The sequence below is a fragment of the Salmo salar genome, chromosome ssa02 (assembly GCF_905237065.1).
Source record: "Salmo salar chromosome ssa02, Ssal_v3.1, whole genome shotgun sequence".
Taxonomy (NCBI): domain Eukaryota; kingdom Metazoa; phylum Chordata; class Actinopteri; order Salmoniformes; family Salmonidae; genus Salmo; species Salmo salar.
The window spans coordinates 75,124,537-75,137,217 of record NC_059443.1 but is presented as its reverse complement, the minus strand read 5'-3'; the positions used below and the strand labels follow the sequence as shown (position 1 = coordinate 75,137,217).

General features: G+C 40.6%; 1 protein-coding gene across 1 annotated transcript; it reads right to left on the bottom strand.

Moving 5' to 3' along the window:
- Positions 1-423: 423 nt before the first annotated feature.
- On the bottom strand, positions 424-6,598 carry LOC106592846 (NACHT, LRR and PYD domains-containing protein 1b allele 2-like). Its single transcript, XM_014184199.2, has 12 exons — positions 6,486-6,598; positions 6,060-6,354; positions 5,727-5,842; positions 5,242-5,585; positions 5,113-5,144; positions 4,943-5,001; positions 4,635-4,849; positions 4,190-4,446; positions 3,899-4,033; positions 3,627-3,774; positions 3,390-3,416; positions 424-1,100 (listed from the first exon to the last, which is right to left on the bottom strand). Exons 4-12 carry the CDS (start codon positions 5,564-5,566, stop codon positions 787-789), a joined length of 1,512 nt encoding a protein of 503 aa, XP_014039674.2. The 5' UTR covers positions 5,567-5,585; positions 5,727-5,842; positions 6,060-6,354; positions 6,486-6,598; the 3' UTR covers positions 424-786.
- Between the last annotated feature and the right edge of the window lie 6,083 nt (positions 6,599-12,681).

The window sequence follows — 12,681 nt, the reverse complement described above, 5'->3', positions numbered from 1 at the left end:
TTTCCCATGATGTCAAGCAAAGAGGCACTGAGTTTGAAGGTAGGCCTTGAAATACATCCACAGGTACACATCCAATTGACTCAAATGATGCCAATTAGCCTATCAGAAGCTTCTAAAGCCATGACATCATTTTCAGGAATTTTCCAAGCTGTTTAAAGGCATGGTCAACTGAGTGTATGTAAACTTCTGAGCCACTGGAATTGTGATAAAGTGAATTATAAGTGAAATAATCTGTCTGTAAACAATTGTTGGAAAAATGACTTGTGTCGTGCACAAAGTAGATGTCCTAACCGACTTGCCAAAACTATAGTTTGTTAAGAAGAAATTGGTGGAGTGGTTGAAAAACGAGTTTTAATGACTCCAACCTAAGTATGTGTTAACTTCCGACTTATATTTATAAAAATATATATATATAAAAAAAAATTATAATAAAAAATAGTCCCTGATCTTGTAGTCTGCAGCCAGTGTACCAGAGTACTTGTCTGGTAGACAGTAGCCTCACAGTGATGTCACCTTGCCTCAGATCTGGGGCTTGTAAAGTAAACTACAGACTGATGGGAGTGATGGTGAGAATGGTGTCCAATCACGTTACACACCAACGACCTCTGGTCAGGATGGCTCCTCCTCAAAGTACTGCTCTCTGTCTCTGATAAATGTTTTGATATCTTCTGAGGTTGTGAGGTGGTATCCATGGCTACCTGTCTCAGTCTGTATGTCTCTCTCAGATCATGTAGTAGTATAGTGATATTATATCTCCTGATGTCGTTGTATCCATGGCTACCTGTCTCAGACTGTCTGCTCTTCCAGGTCTTTGACCAGGCAGGGATCTACTTCCTTCAGGACCTGGTAGAAGTGTTCCTGGGCGCGAGCCCCCTTCCTCACCACCATATCCAGTAAGGCTTGGTTCTGTAGGATCTTGGTGTATCTGCTGACCTCCTCCCTTTCTTCGTCAATCAGAACCCCACAAACCTGGAGACGCAGGCATATAGGCTGTAAGATTCCCAGGCGAGTCTCTAGAGCAATCCTGTGTCTTCTGATGAAGATACTGCCAGGGGGGGTAGAGGTGTTGGCAGGAGTGGCTGCTGGGGAAACAGCTGAAACTGAGAGGGGGAAATGAGGATTTTAATATATATCTAGGATGATACGACACTGTCTAGGATGATACGACACTGTCTAGGATTAACTTTCTCTAGTTTATAATTGAGAGGTTTATAATGGTGGTGAATCTCTAGTTTGTTATTGAGAGGTTTATAATGGTGATGAATCTCTAGTTTGTTATTGAGAGGTTTATAATGGTGGTGAATATCTAGTTTGTTAGTGAGAGGTTTATAATGGTGGGGATCTCTAGTTTGTTATTGAGAGGTTGATGATGGTGGTGAATCTCTAGTTTGTTATTGAGAGGTTTATAATGGTGATGAATCTCTAATTTGTTATTGAGAGGTTTATAATGGTGATGAATCTCTAGTTTATAATTGAGAGGTTTATAATGGTGGTGAATCTCTAGTTTGTTATTGAGAGGTTTATAATGGTGATGAATCTCTAGTGTGTTATTGAGAGGTTTATAATAGTGATGAATCTCTAGTTTGTTATTGAGAGGTTTATAATGGTGATGAATCTCTAGTTTGTTATTGAGAGGTTTATAATGGTGGTGAATATCTAGTTTGTTATCGAGAGGTTTATAATGGTGGTGAATCTCTAGTTTCTTATTGAGAGGTTTATAATGGTGATGAATCTGTAGTTTGTTATTGAGAGGTTTATAATGGTGATGAATCTCTAGTTTGTTATTGAGAGGTTTATAATGGTGATGAATCTCTAGTTTGTTATTGAGAGATTTATAATGGTGGTGAATCTCTAGTTTGTTATTGAGAGGTTTATAATGGTAGTGATTCTCTAGTTTGTTATTGAGAGGTTTATAATGGTGGTGAATCTCTAGTTTGTTATTGAGAGGTTTATAATGGTGATGAATCTCTAGTTTGTTATTGAGAGGTTTATAATGGTGATGAATCTGTAGTTTGTTATTGAGAGGTTTATAATGGTGATGAATCTCTAGTTTGTTATTGAGAGGTTTATAATGGTGGTGAATCTCTAGTTTGTTATTGAGAGGTTTATAATGGTGGTGAATCTCTAGTTTGTTAGTGAGAGGTTTATAATGGTGGTGAATCTCTAGTTTGTTATTGAGAGGTTTATAATGGTGATGAATCTCTAGTTTGTTATTGAGAGGTTTATAATGGTGGTGAATCTCTAGTTTGTTATTGAGAGGTTTATAATGGTGATGAATCTCTAGTTTGTTATTGAGAGGTTTATAATGGTGATGAATCTCTAGTTTGTTATTGAGAGGTTTATAATGGTGATGAATCTCTAGTTTGTTATTGAGAGGTTTATAATGGTGGTGAATCTCTAGTTTATAATTGAGAGGTTTATAATGATGATGAATATCTAGTGTGTTAGTGAGAGGTTTATAATGGTGGTGAATCTCTAGTTTGTTATTGAGAGGTTTATAATGGTGATGAATCTCTAGTTTGTTATTGAGAGGTTTATAATGGTGATGAATCTCTAGTTTGTTATTGAGAGGTTTATAATGGTGGTGAATCTCTAGTTTGTTATTGAGAGGTTTATAATGGTGGTGAATCTCTAGTTTGTTATTGAGAGGTTTATAATGGTGGTGAATCTCTAGTTTGTTATTGAGAGGTTTATAATGGTGATGAATCTCTAGTTTGTTATTGAGAGGTTTATAATGGTGATGAATCTCTAGTTTGTTATTGAGAGGTTTATAATGGTGATGAATCTCTAGTTTGTTATTGAGAGGTTTATAATAGTGATGAATCTGTAGTTGTTATTGAGAGGTTTATAATGGGGATGAATGTCTAGTTTGTTATTGAGAGGTTTATAATGGTGGTGGATCTCTAGTTTGTTATTGAGAGGTTTATAATGGTGGTGAATCTCTAGTTTGTTATTGAGAGGTTTTTAATGGTGGTGAATATCTAGTGTGTTAGTGAGAGGTTTATAATGGTGATGAATCTCTAGTTTGTTATTGAGAGGTTTATAATGGTGATGAATCTCTAGTTTGTTATTGAGAGGTTTATAATAGTGATGAATCTGTAGTTGTTATTGAGAGGTTTATAATGGGGATGAATCTCTAGTTTGTTATTGAGAGGTTTATAATGGGGTGAATCTCTAGTTTGTTATTGAGAGGTTTATAATGGTGGTGAATCTCTAGTTTGTTATTGAGAGGTTTATAATAGTGGTGAATCTCTAGTTTGTTATTGAGAGGTTTATAATGGTGGTGAATATCTAGTGTGTTAGTGAGAGGTTTATAATGGTGGTGAATATCTAGTGTGTTAGTGAGAGGTTTATAATGATGGTGAATGTCAGTGGAAGGTCAACAGTACCTGTAGAGGTGACATCTGTTGGTGAGGCTGTGGATGAAAAGAGAAGGTGTTTTACTATCTGACAAAAGGTACGTTCATTATAACCAACCATAAGCATATGATATAATATATTCTTGTCTGTAAAAGAGACCTTGTTCTAAGTATAACTCTCTGATAAAATAAATGTACAAAAATAAAATATTCACATCATAGTTAAATAACAATAATTCAAAACCGACTACTACTGCTTTGTGTTACCTGGAAGCCAGACATGTCTGTCCCAGACAGATTCTTCACCACCATTTTCTTTCAGAAGAAGATTAACTTGCTCAACAACAGTTTGTATGAACAACTGGAATGTTGGAATGTAATTTTCATAGGATTCAAAATCCACAAATTCTGCATCCTGGTAGAAAGATAAAGTGTTAGTCTATCAAATGATATAACAATTCAATATTTAAAGGTAACAACATCATAAGATAATTTGCATATGCAAACAATGATTCTTCTCTCTCTAGCTCAGATATCACCTTTGGTTGAATTAGATAATCATCTGTAAGATTTGTGGAGAAGTTGTATTTTTGGTTGGGAGTTAGTTGGCAGTGAGAATTTGTTTCAATATAGATGTATTTGTCTCCATTCCTTCTTTTCCACTCCTCCTGCACCTTGGAATGTTTTCATAAAATCACTTGTTATTCTTTGTTTAAATCAGAAAACATTATCCAAGCAGAAACATTACCAAAACATGAATTTGTGGTTTAATGTCCTGTGTGTTTACCACAGTGTGTGCTTGATTGAATTGACATTCATGATATTCTTACCTCCCTGATCACAGCATTTCTGGGAAGCAACAACACATTCAGGATGGATCTCTTTTTAGGAACAACTGGGGGTTTGTAGAACAACAAGACAAGTGCCCTTATAGGAACGGTGGGTGAGTCTTCATCCTTGACTTCACCATAAGCAGAGAATCCACTGATGTTTATTATGATGTGTGTTTCTGTTATCTTATGTGGACAGATAAAATCCATGTTGTCATCAGCCACATGGGCTACAGACAGGAAGTCACATCCACCACCTGGTAAAGAAAGATAACATTTAGAGCTTTCTCTGACCAACAAGACAAAAATAACAATGCTGAGACTAAAGCAGAAAATAAAATATATAATAATGTGTAAATAATATGGAAATAATGAGAATATGATCTTTCAGAAGAGTCCTGAAACATGAAAAGTGAAGTTAACCCTTCATGATATGATTACTCACTATTGTAGATCTCACAGTGTGGGAGGTGTAGTTGACAGACAGACCCCTTAAGGCATGTAAACTTGAACAGGGGTCCTGCAGGTCTCTTGCCATTCTGGGATAGAAGCCTCCAGTCCCAGGGGACTGTCCTATAGAGCACCTCTCCCTCTCCCTCCATCCTAAACACCAGGCCTGTTATACTGCACTGGAACAGACCTGCACGTGGGCACTGGAATCTAGAGCAAACAATGAAGAATTACATTTTCTGAGATTTCCTGGATTTAAGGTATTGTCCTTATTTTATACAAACATCTAATAAATCAAGTTACCGGTACTCTCCCCTGTTGTCCTGATCATGGATTTCCGGTGTAAATTCATCTGGAGAACTCTAAAATGTAGAAACAATAGATAGTGTAATTCAACCAATAGTGTGAAGAATAGTTTTTAAATTCAAATGTTCTCTCCTTCAGTCTTCCTCTCTTTCCAGTGAGGGTCTTACCATGTGATGGTGATCCAGGAAGAGAGGAGAATCTAAAGAGAACCAGATAAACATCAATCATCATGTTTTACTATACAACTTCAACTTCATCATTGTTCCAGATTGAGATGTTTGCTGTATAGCTGTTACCCCTTTCTCTTCCCAACTCCTCATCCATCCTCTGGGTGTTCTCCTGGGTGTTCTCCTGGATGTTCTCCTGGGTGTTCTCCTGGGTGTTCTCCTGGGTGTTCTCCTGGGTGTTCTCCTGGGTGTTCTCCTGGGTGTTCTCCTGGGTGTTCTCCTGGGTGTTCTCCTGGGTGTTCTCCTGGGTGTTCTCCTGGGTGTTCTCCTGGGTGTTCTCCTGGGTGTTCTCCTGGGTGTTCTCCTGGGTGTTCTCCTGGGTGTTCACAGATACCTCTGTGTTGAGACTGTTAGCCATCTCCAGTGGTCTCTCCAGGATGGTTAAAAAGTCCATCTCCAGGTTTGGGGATTTTCTAGATTCAAATCAACAGAATAGATAGAAACATACTTCTATAATAGTAAAATGTTATATGTAAATTTGACCTGTTTTCTGTCCTACTGTGAACATGTTGGTCACCATGGCAGCAGTGAGAAGGGCAGGGACAATCAGGCACCTTATGTTTGATGAAGAATGGGGCTCTGCCAGTCAGTGGGACACAATCCTTAATCTTTTTGCCCCTAGAAACTAGACCAGGCCAGGATGGTTCCTTAATTGTTCTCCTTTTCTTTCCTGCAGGGGTCATCAAAAAGAGAGAGAAAGAAAGTGTAAAGTGAAAAGAGGGAGAGAGAGAGTTTAAAGTGTTGTTATCTGGTTAACATACCAACAGGCTAGTATAATAGTCAGTTCAGAAACAGTCAACATGCTGTGCGGTATCTTTGTGTGAATCTCTATCACTCAATATCCCAGATCTGAGTGTAATGATAGCTCTATCGTCTGGCTGTGTTACCTCTACTGTGATATCTCCCAAACTTCTCTGCCAGATCTTCCCGGTTCATCCTCCTCAGAATCTTCAGTGTGATCTCCACAGCTCCCTCAGGGCCGTATCTCTTCACCATCTGATCCACTGTGACCTGTCTGTCAGCGTTCTCCAGCTGACTCTCTGGGATGGGAGGAAAGCCAGTCAGGTAAGGTGGAAGCTGTTTGCTTGGAGTCAGTTCCTGCTGAAATATCTTCAGCTCGTCTGTGCTCAGCTCCTCCAGAGTGGCCAGCAGCAGAGCTTCTCTTTTCTTCTCTGTAGGTTTCTAAGAAAACAACAACAGAACAGATAAAAATTTAATTTGGTGACAACCCTTTCTTTCTGTCAGTCTGTCTGTCTCCATGTCTTTTACCAGGTGTGGGTTATGTGAACCTAAACATCCCCTCTCTTCCTCACCGTGACCAGTTCATATTTGTCCTTTGTGATTCCAGTGTCTTTGCTGCCTGCTGCCTCTCTGTACAAGGCTCTAGAACTTCTAGCCAGATGGACATGTCTCTTCTCTCTTTTTTTTATCACTGCCAGTGTCTGAGTTGCTCCACCATCTTTGTTTCTGGCCATTATGAGTCTGTAATCGAACCCACAAATGCTGATTCTCCAGATACTCAACTAGTCTAAAGAAGGACAGTTTTATTGCTTCTTTAATCAGAACAACAGTTTTCAGCTGTGCTAACATAATTGCAAAAGGGTTTTCTAATGATCAATTAGCCTTTTAAAATGATAAACTTGGATTAGCTAACACAACATGCCATTGGAACACAGGAGTGATGGTTGCTGATAATGGGCCTCTGTACACCTATGTATATATTCCATAAAAAATCATCTGTTTCCAGCTACAATAGTCATTTACAACTAACAATGTCTACACTGTATTTCTGATCTATTTGATGTTATTTTAATGGGCAGGAAATGTGCTTTTCTTTCAAAAACAAGGACATTTCTAAGTGACACCAAACCTTTGAACAGTAGTGTAAGTAAAGGGATAGAAATACTGACTACTGCAATCAAGAACATGAACATAGCCACACACACACTAATTTCTCTAACAGTGCAAGATCACATTTTAAAATGAGAGGGGTGTGTGTGTGTGTGTGTGTGTGTGTAGGGATGCAGCCTGACCACCACCACTCATAGTGTACATGAGAGATTAGTTAATTATCTAGACTATATGTGTGTACTGTATCATTTCATACTGTAGAACTGACTATGACAGTGAGTACAGGTGATGTAACATATGAGGGTAGAACTGTAGAACTGACTATGACAGTGAGTACAGGTGATGTAACATATGAGGGTAGAACTGACTATGACAGTGAGTACAGGTGATGTAACATATGAGGGTAGAACTGACTATGATAGTGAGTACAGGTGTTTAGCATATGAGGGTAGTGCTGTAGAACTGACTATGACAGTGAGTACAGGTGATGTAACATATGAGGGTAGAAGTGATCCTACACTTCTCTAACCGTCCTCTTACCTGTGAGCTGAGCTGTCCTGAGCAACCAGATATCGAAGACAACTTCTTGGATGAACCAGGGTGAAGGAAGGAGGGGGAGCTGAACAGAAGTGGGGGTTTCGCGCCGTAGAGGGGCCTGGGTTGGACTGAGGACTTGTACGAGGCAGTGGGAATACCTGAGAAACATGGGAAATAGAGGGGAAGATAGGAGGGAGATAGAGAGTCAGTTAGGGTTCTTGTCTACAATCCTACTTCTCTGATCTCTCTAACTTCTCTGCCAGATCATTCTGGTTCATCTTCCAGATTAGGAAGCTCAGGAAGAGATATACAGCCATGATTAGAAAGTCTCATCTGTTTGTGAAATCTTCCCTACTGTATTGGTGATTGTATGTATGGAATGTAATGCATGTTGGATTGTTGTTTAATCATAATGGGGTCACCTGGATACATCCTCAATACAAATTACCAAAGAGGAGCCTGCTGAATGTTATTATGAAGTCAGTTGAATGTTGTTTCTGGTTAGACCTAGACTGAACTGTGGTTGTGATGTATAGATTGATGTACATTATTGTTATATTACCTCTAGTGTGATCTCTCTCAAACTGCTCTACCAGATCATCCAGATTCATCCACTTCAGGATCTCCACTGTGATCTTCACAGCTCTCTGAGGGCCGTAGTTCTCCACCATCTCATCCACTGTGACCTGTCTGTCAGTGTTCTCCAGCTGGCTCTCTGGGATGGGAGGAAAGCCAGGCAGCTGGCCACTAGACAGGTAGTTTTCAAATGTTTTCAGCTCGTTTATGTTCAGCTCCTCCAGAGTGTTCAGCAGCAGAGCTGGAACAAATAGAGAGAGAGAGATGTCCTCCATGTCAGATATATTTAATGTATTGTTTAGCTTCGCCTCCAGGCTTCTTTTTCTTATATCAGTATTGTATGTATTGTCAATAAGTTTGTCCCCCACAAACGTTACTCTTACTTACTGACTCTTCTGTTGATTGGTTTGAATTTGGGCAGCTCAAGAAGAGAAGTACAGCCATGATTACTGAGACACTGTACTGTTGATTCTAAATAAAATAAATTATTGATTTCACAATGAGATCACCTGGATACATACAATAAATAAGAGGGGTCTGCTGAACGTTATAATGAAGTCAGTTGAATGTTGTTTCTGGTTAGACCTACACTGAACTGTGGTTGTGATGTATAGATTGATGTACATTCTTGTTATATTACCTCTAGTGTGATCTCTCTCTAAGTTCTCTGCTAGGTCTACCAGCTTCATCCTCCTCAGGGTCCTCAGTGTGTTCCTCACAGCTCCCTCAGGGCCGTATCTCTCCACCATCTGATCCACTGTGTTGTGTCTCTCAGTGTTCTGGACACTAGTCAGGATAGACTGAAATGTCTTCAGCTGTTATTCAGTGAGCTCCTCCAGAGTGGTCAGCAGCAGAGCTGGAACACCCAACGTTCTCTAAAATAACAAAAGGTGACACGTGTGAGGAAGGAATAGAAAAACCTGACTAGTGATATAAAATAAAGAACATGAATATATGAATATTATTAAGACATACTAGAATATTTATACTGGTCTCTCAATATCACATATCATCATGAAATAGATGACTAAATACTTTAACACACACACACACACACACACACTGTCATAGCCAGTTCTACACTTCTACCCTCATATGTTACATCACCTGTACTCACTGTCATAGTCAGTTCTACCCTCATATGTTACATCACCTGTACTCACTGTCATAGTCAGTTCTACCCTCATATGTTAAAACACCTGTACTCACTGTCATAGTCAGTTCTACAGTTCTACCCTCATATGTTAAAACACCTGTACTCACTGTCATAGTCAGTTCTACAGTTCTACCCTCATATGTTACATCACCTGTACTCACTGTCATAGTCAGTTCTACCCTCATATGTTACAACACCTGTACTCACTGTCAGTCAGTTCTACAGTTCTACCCTCATATGTTAAACACCTGTACTCACTGTCATAGTCAGTTCTACCCTCATATGTTAAACACCTGTACTCACTGTCATAGTCAGTTCTACAGTTCTACCCTCATATGTTACATCACCTGTACTCACTGTCATAGTCAGTTCTACAGTTCTACCCTCATATGTTACATCACCTGTACTCACTGTCAATAGTCCGTTCTACAGTTCTACCCTCATATGTTAAACACCTGTACTCACTGTCATAGTCAGTTCTGCAGTTCTAGCCTCATATGTTAAAACACCTGTACTCACTGTCATAGTCAGTTCAGTTCTACAGTTCTACCCTCATATGTTAAAACACCTGTACTCACTGTCATATCAGTTACAGTTCTACCCTCATATGTTACATCACCTGTAGTCACTGTCAATAGTCAGTTCTACATCACACATAGCAGTTCTACCCTCATATGTTACATCACATGTACTCACTGTCATAGTCAGTTCTACCCGCATATGTTAAACACCTGTACTCACTGTCATAGTCAGTTCTACAGTATGAAATGATACAGTACACACATATAGTCTAGATAATTAACTAATTGCTCATGCACACTATGAGTGGTGGAGGTCAGGCTGCATCCCTACACACACACACACACACACACACACACACACACACACACTTTAGACAGTATGTGGCTGTGATCTATATGTGGTTTGATCACAATGACATTTAACCTCTCAGACATGACCATTAGTCTTACCTTTATGAACCTCAGATAATTCTCCAGCCTAGAGATCTTAGACTCCAGACCATGACGCTTCTCTCCAGACGGGGTCGACCTGGACACAGGAAACAGTCACACACTGTTCTGTTCCCCTACACCACCACCACATGCTGTGGTCACTACACTGTTCTGTTCCCCTACACCACCACCACATGCTGTGGTCACTTCACTGTTCTGTTCCCCTACACCAACACCACATGCTGTGGTCACTTCATTGTTCTACATTCATTACACTCAGTTCATGAAAATGTCCCTCGTCTGACAAAACTCTGAGCCATTATACCGAGACAGGCCCTGAATCGGAAGACTTAGCACCTGCACAGCCGTATGAGAGCGGGTCCCTGCCACACGCTGCTCCTCCTACAACCCAAAACCTGACCAATCCCATCTCCTCACCAGTTACTCAACCGGCTGATGTGAAAATTAAATCAACATTCACTGTAAGTGACGCCAACCCCCCTGATGTGCAAAGGGACGTTGTTGAACACATTATGAGGAAGCTACGTTCCATCACCATGCATCGTCAAGACCTCAGCGTGAACTCATCTTAAGTGACCCTGGCCTGTCAGACCTTCATCTTACTAGAACAATTCTTGATAGTCTTCTGCCACCAGCTGCAGACCTCACAAAGCATTTGAGTCCTCAAGCATCAGCCAACTGATTACCTTCAGCTGTTAGACTCAGCTTATGGCACAGTTAAAGATGGAGACAAGCTATTTGCCAAATTCATGGGCACCCTGCAAAACAATGATGAGAAGCCGTCCAGCCCCTTACAAAGGTTACAGGTTACCCTGAGCACGGCCATGAAAAGAGGTGGTGTTCCAGCTGATGAACTCGATCTTCATCTCCTGAGGCAGTTCTGCCTAGGTTGCTTGGACAAAGCTCTGATATTGGACCTCCAGCTGGAACAGAAGAAAAGCAAACCACCTTAATTTGCTGAAGTGTTGCTCCTCCTTCGCATAGAAGAGGATAAGCATGAAGCAAAAGTAACTTGCATGAAGCAACACCTTGGTGCTGCTAAGCAACTCTCTGGTGCCTCCAAGCATTGTGTAATGTCCCACCTGAAGCAAGCATGTCTTAGTCCTTCCTCTGTGGATACCAGTGAAAGTGAGCATTTAAAAAAACAGATAGCTGAACTCAAGTCAGCTCACAAACCTCAAGACACAAAATCGAAAACCCTCCAAAATACCTACTACCAATGTAGCTCCTAGTAAAGCCAACACAAAACAAACTAATGAGAAGCCTGTGAAGCAGCCAAGTTTAAGCAACATGCTTAACAGCAAGCCCGGGCTTGGTATTGCTTTCAGGAGGAGTCTGACAGACAAACAGACAGCGTGCCCCTTAGGGTTTTTGGAGTTCAATCGTATGCCACAAGGGATCACAAACGCACCAAGCACGTTTCAACGGCTAATGGAGCGCTGTATTGGCGACATTAACCTGAAGGAGGTTCTTGTTTTCATTGATGGACCTCATCGTTTTCTCAGAGTCCATTGAAGAACACAAAGTTCTTCAGCGTCTCAAGGAGTATGGGCTGAAATTATCGGCAGAAAAATGTAGGTTCTTCAAGACCTCTGTGCGATATCTAGGCCATGTTGTGTCAGAGAATGTTGAAAATGATCCCTGAAAATATTGAAATGCTAAAAACCTGGCCCTATCCAAAAACTCTCAAAGAGCTGCGGTCATTTCTTGGGTTTTCTGGTTATTACCGGAGGTTCAGCCAGGACTACTCTAGCATCATCAAGCCTCTAAACAACCTTACCTCTGGATATCCCCCACTACACAAGGGGAACAGAAAGAAAGAGAAAAGTAGTCAGTATCACAACCCCAAGGAGACATTTGGAAACCGATGGACACCTATCTGTATGTGACTGAATTCACAGTTGTAACTGATAGTAATCCACTTACGTACACTAAACTAGATGCCACAAGCTGCAGGTTGTTGTCTGCCCTCTCCACCTACCGATGCACTTTCAAGATGTCCTCATAGCCAGCTTTCAGACGATTTCACGTCTCAGAAGGAGCAGGAAAGAATCCATCAGTTTACTCTCCATCATCTGGAAAAATCTGAATTCCAAAACAAAGTCCACAAAGATGCAGTCTGTGATTGACACACTGTTCACTACACTGACCTTGAAAAGAACTGCTATCCAATTGTGCTGGCTGAGTCTCTTGCCTTCCACTCCAGTGCAATACCAGATGCTTTCCAGGAGGCGGAACATCAAGATGGGTTTCCAGTCACTCCTCATTTGTCAGAGAAGGAGCTGATGGAAAACAAAGAGCTGACGCCAGCATCAGAGAGGTCGTCACTCAGTTGGGAACAGGGGAGAAACCTCCTCCCACTGTTAGAGCCGAGCTCCCAGAACTCCCTCTGTTGCTGCGTGAGTGGAACCAGTT

Excerpts from the sequence above, each read along its gene's own strand:
- LOC106592846 (XM_014184199.2), bottom strand. The coding sequence starts at position 5,566 with ATGGACTTTTTAACCATCCTGGAGAGACCACTGGAGATGGCTAACAGT. Across the intron at positions 4,447-4,634 it reads ACACTGTGAGATCTACAATA|GTGGTGGATGTGACTTCCTG; the intron begins GTGAGTAATCAT and ends TTTCTTTACCAG. Across the intron at positions 1,101-3,389 it reads AACAGATGTCACCTCTACAG|TTTCAGCTGTTTCCCCAGCA; the intron begins GTACTGTTGACC and ends TCCCCCTCTCAG.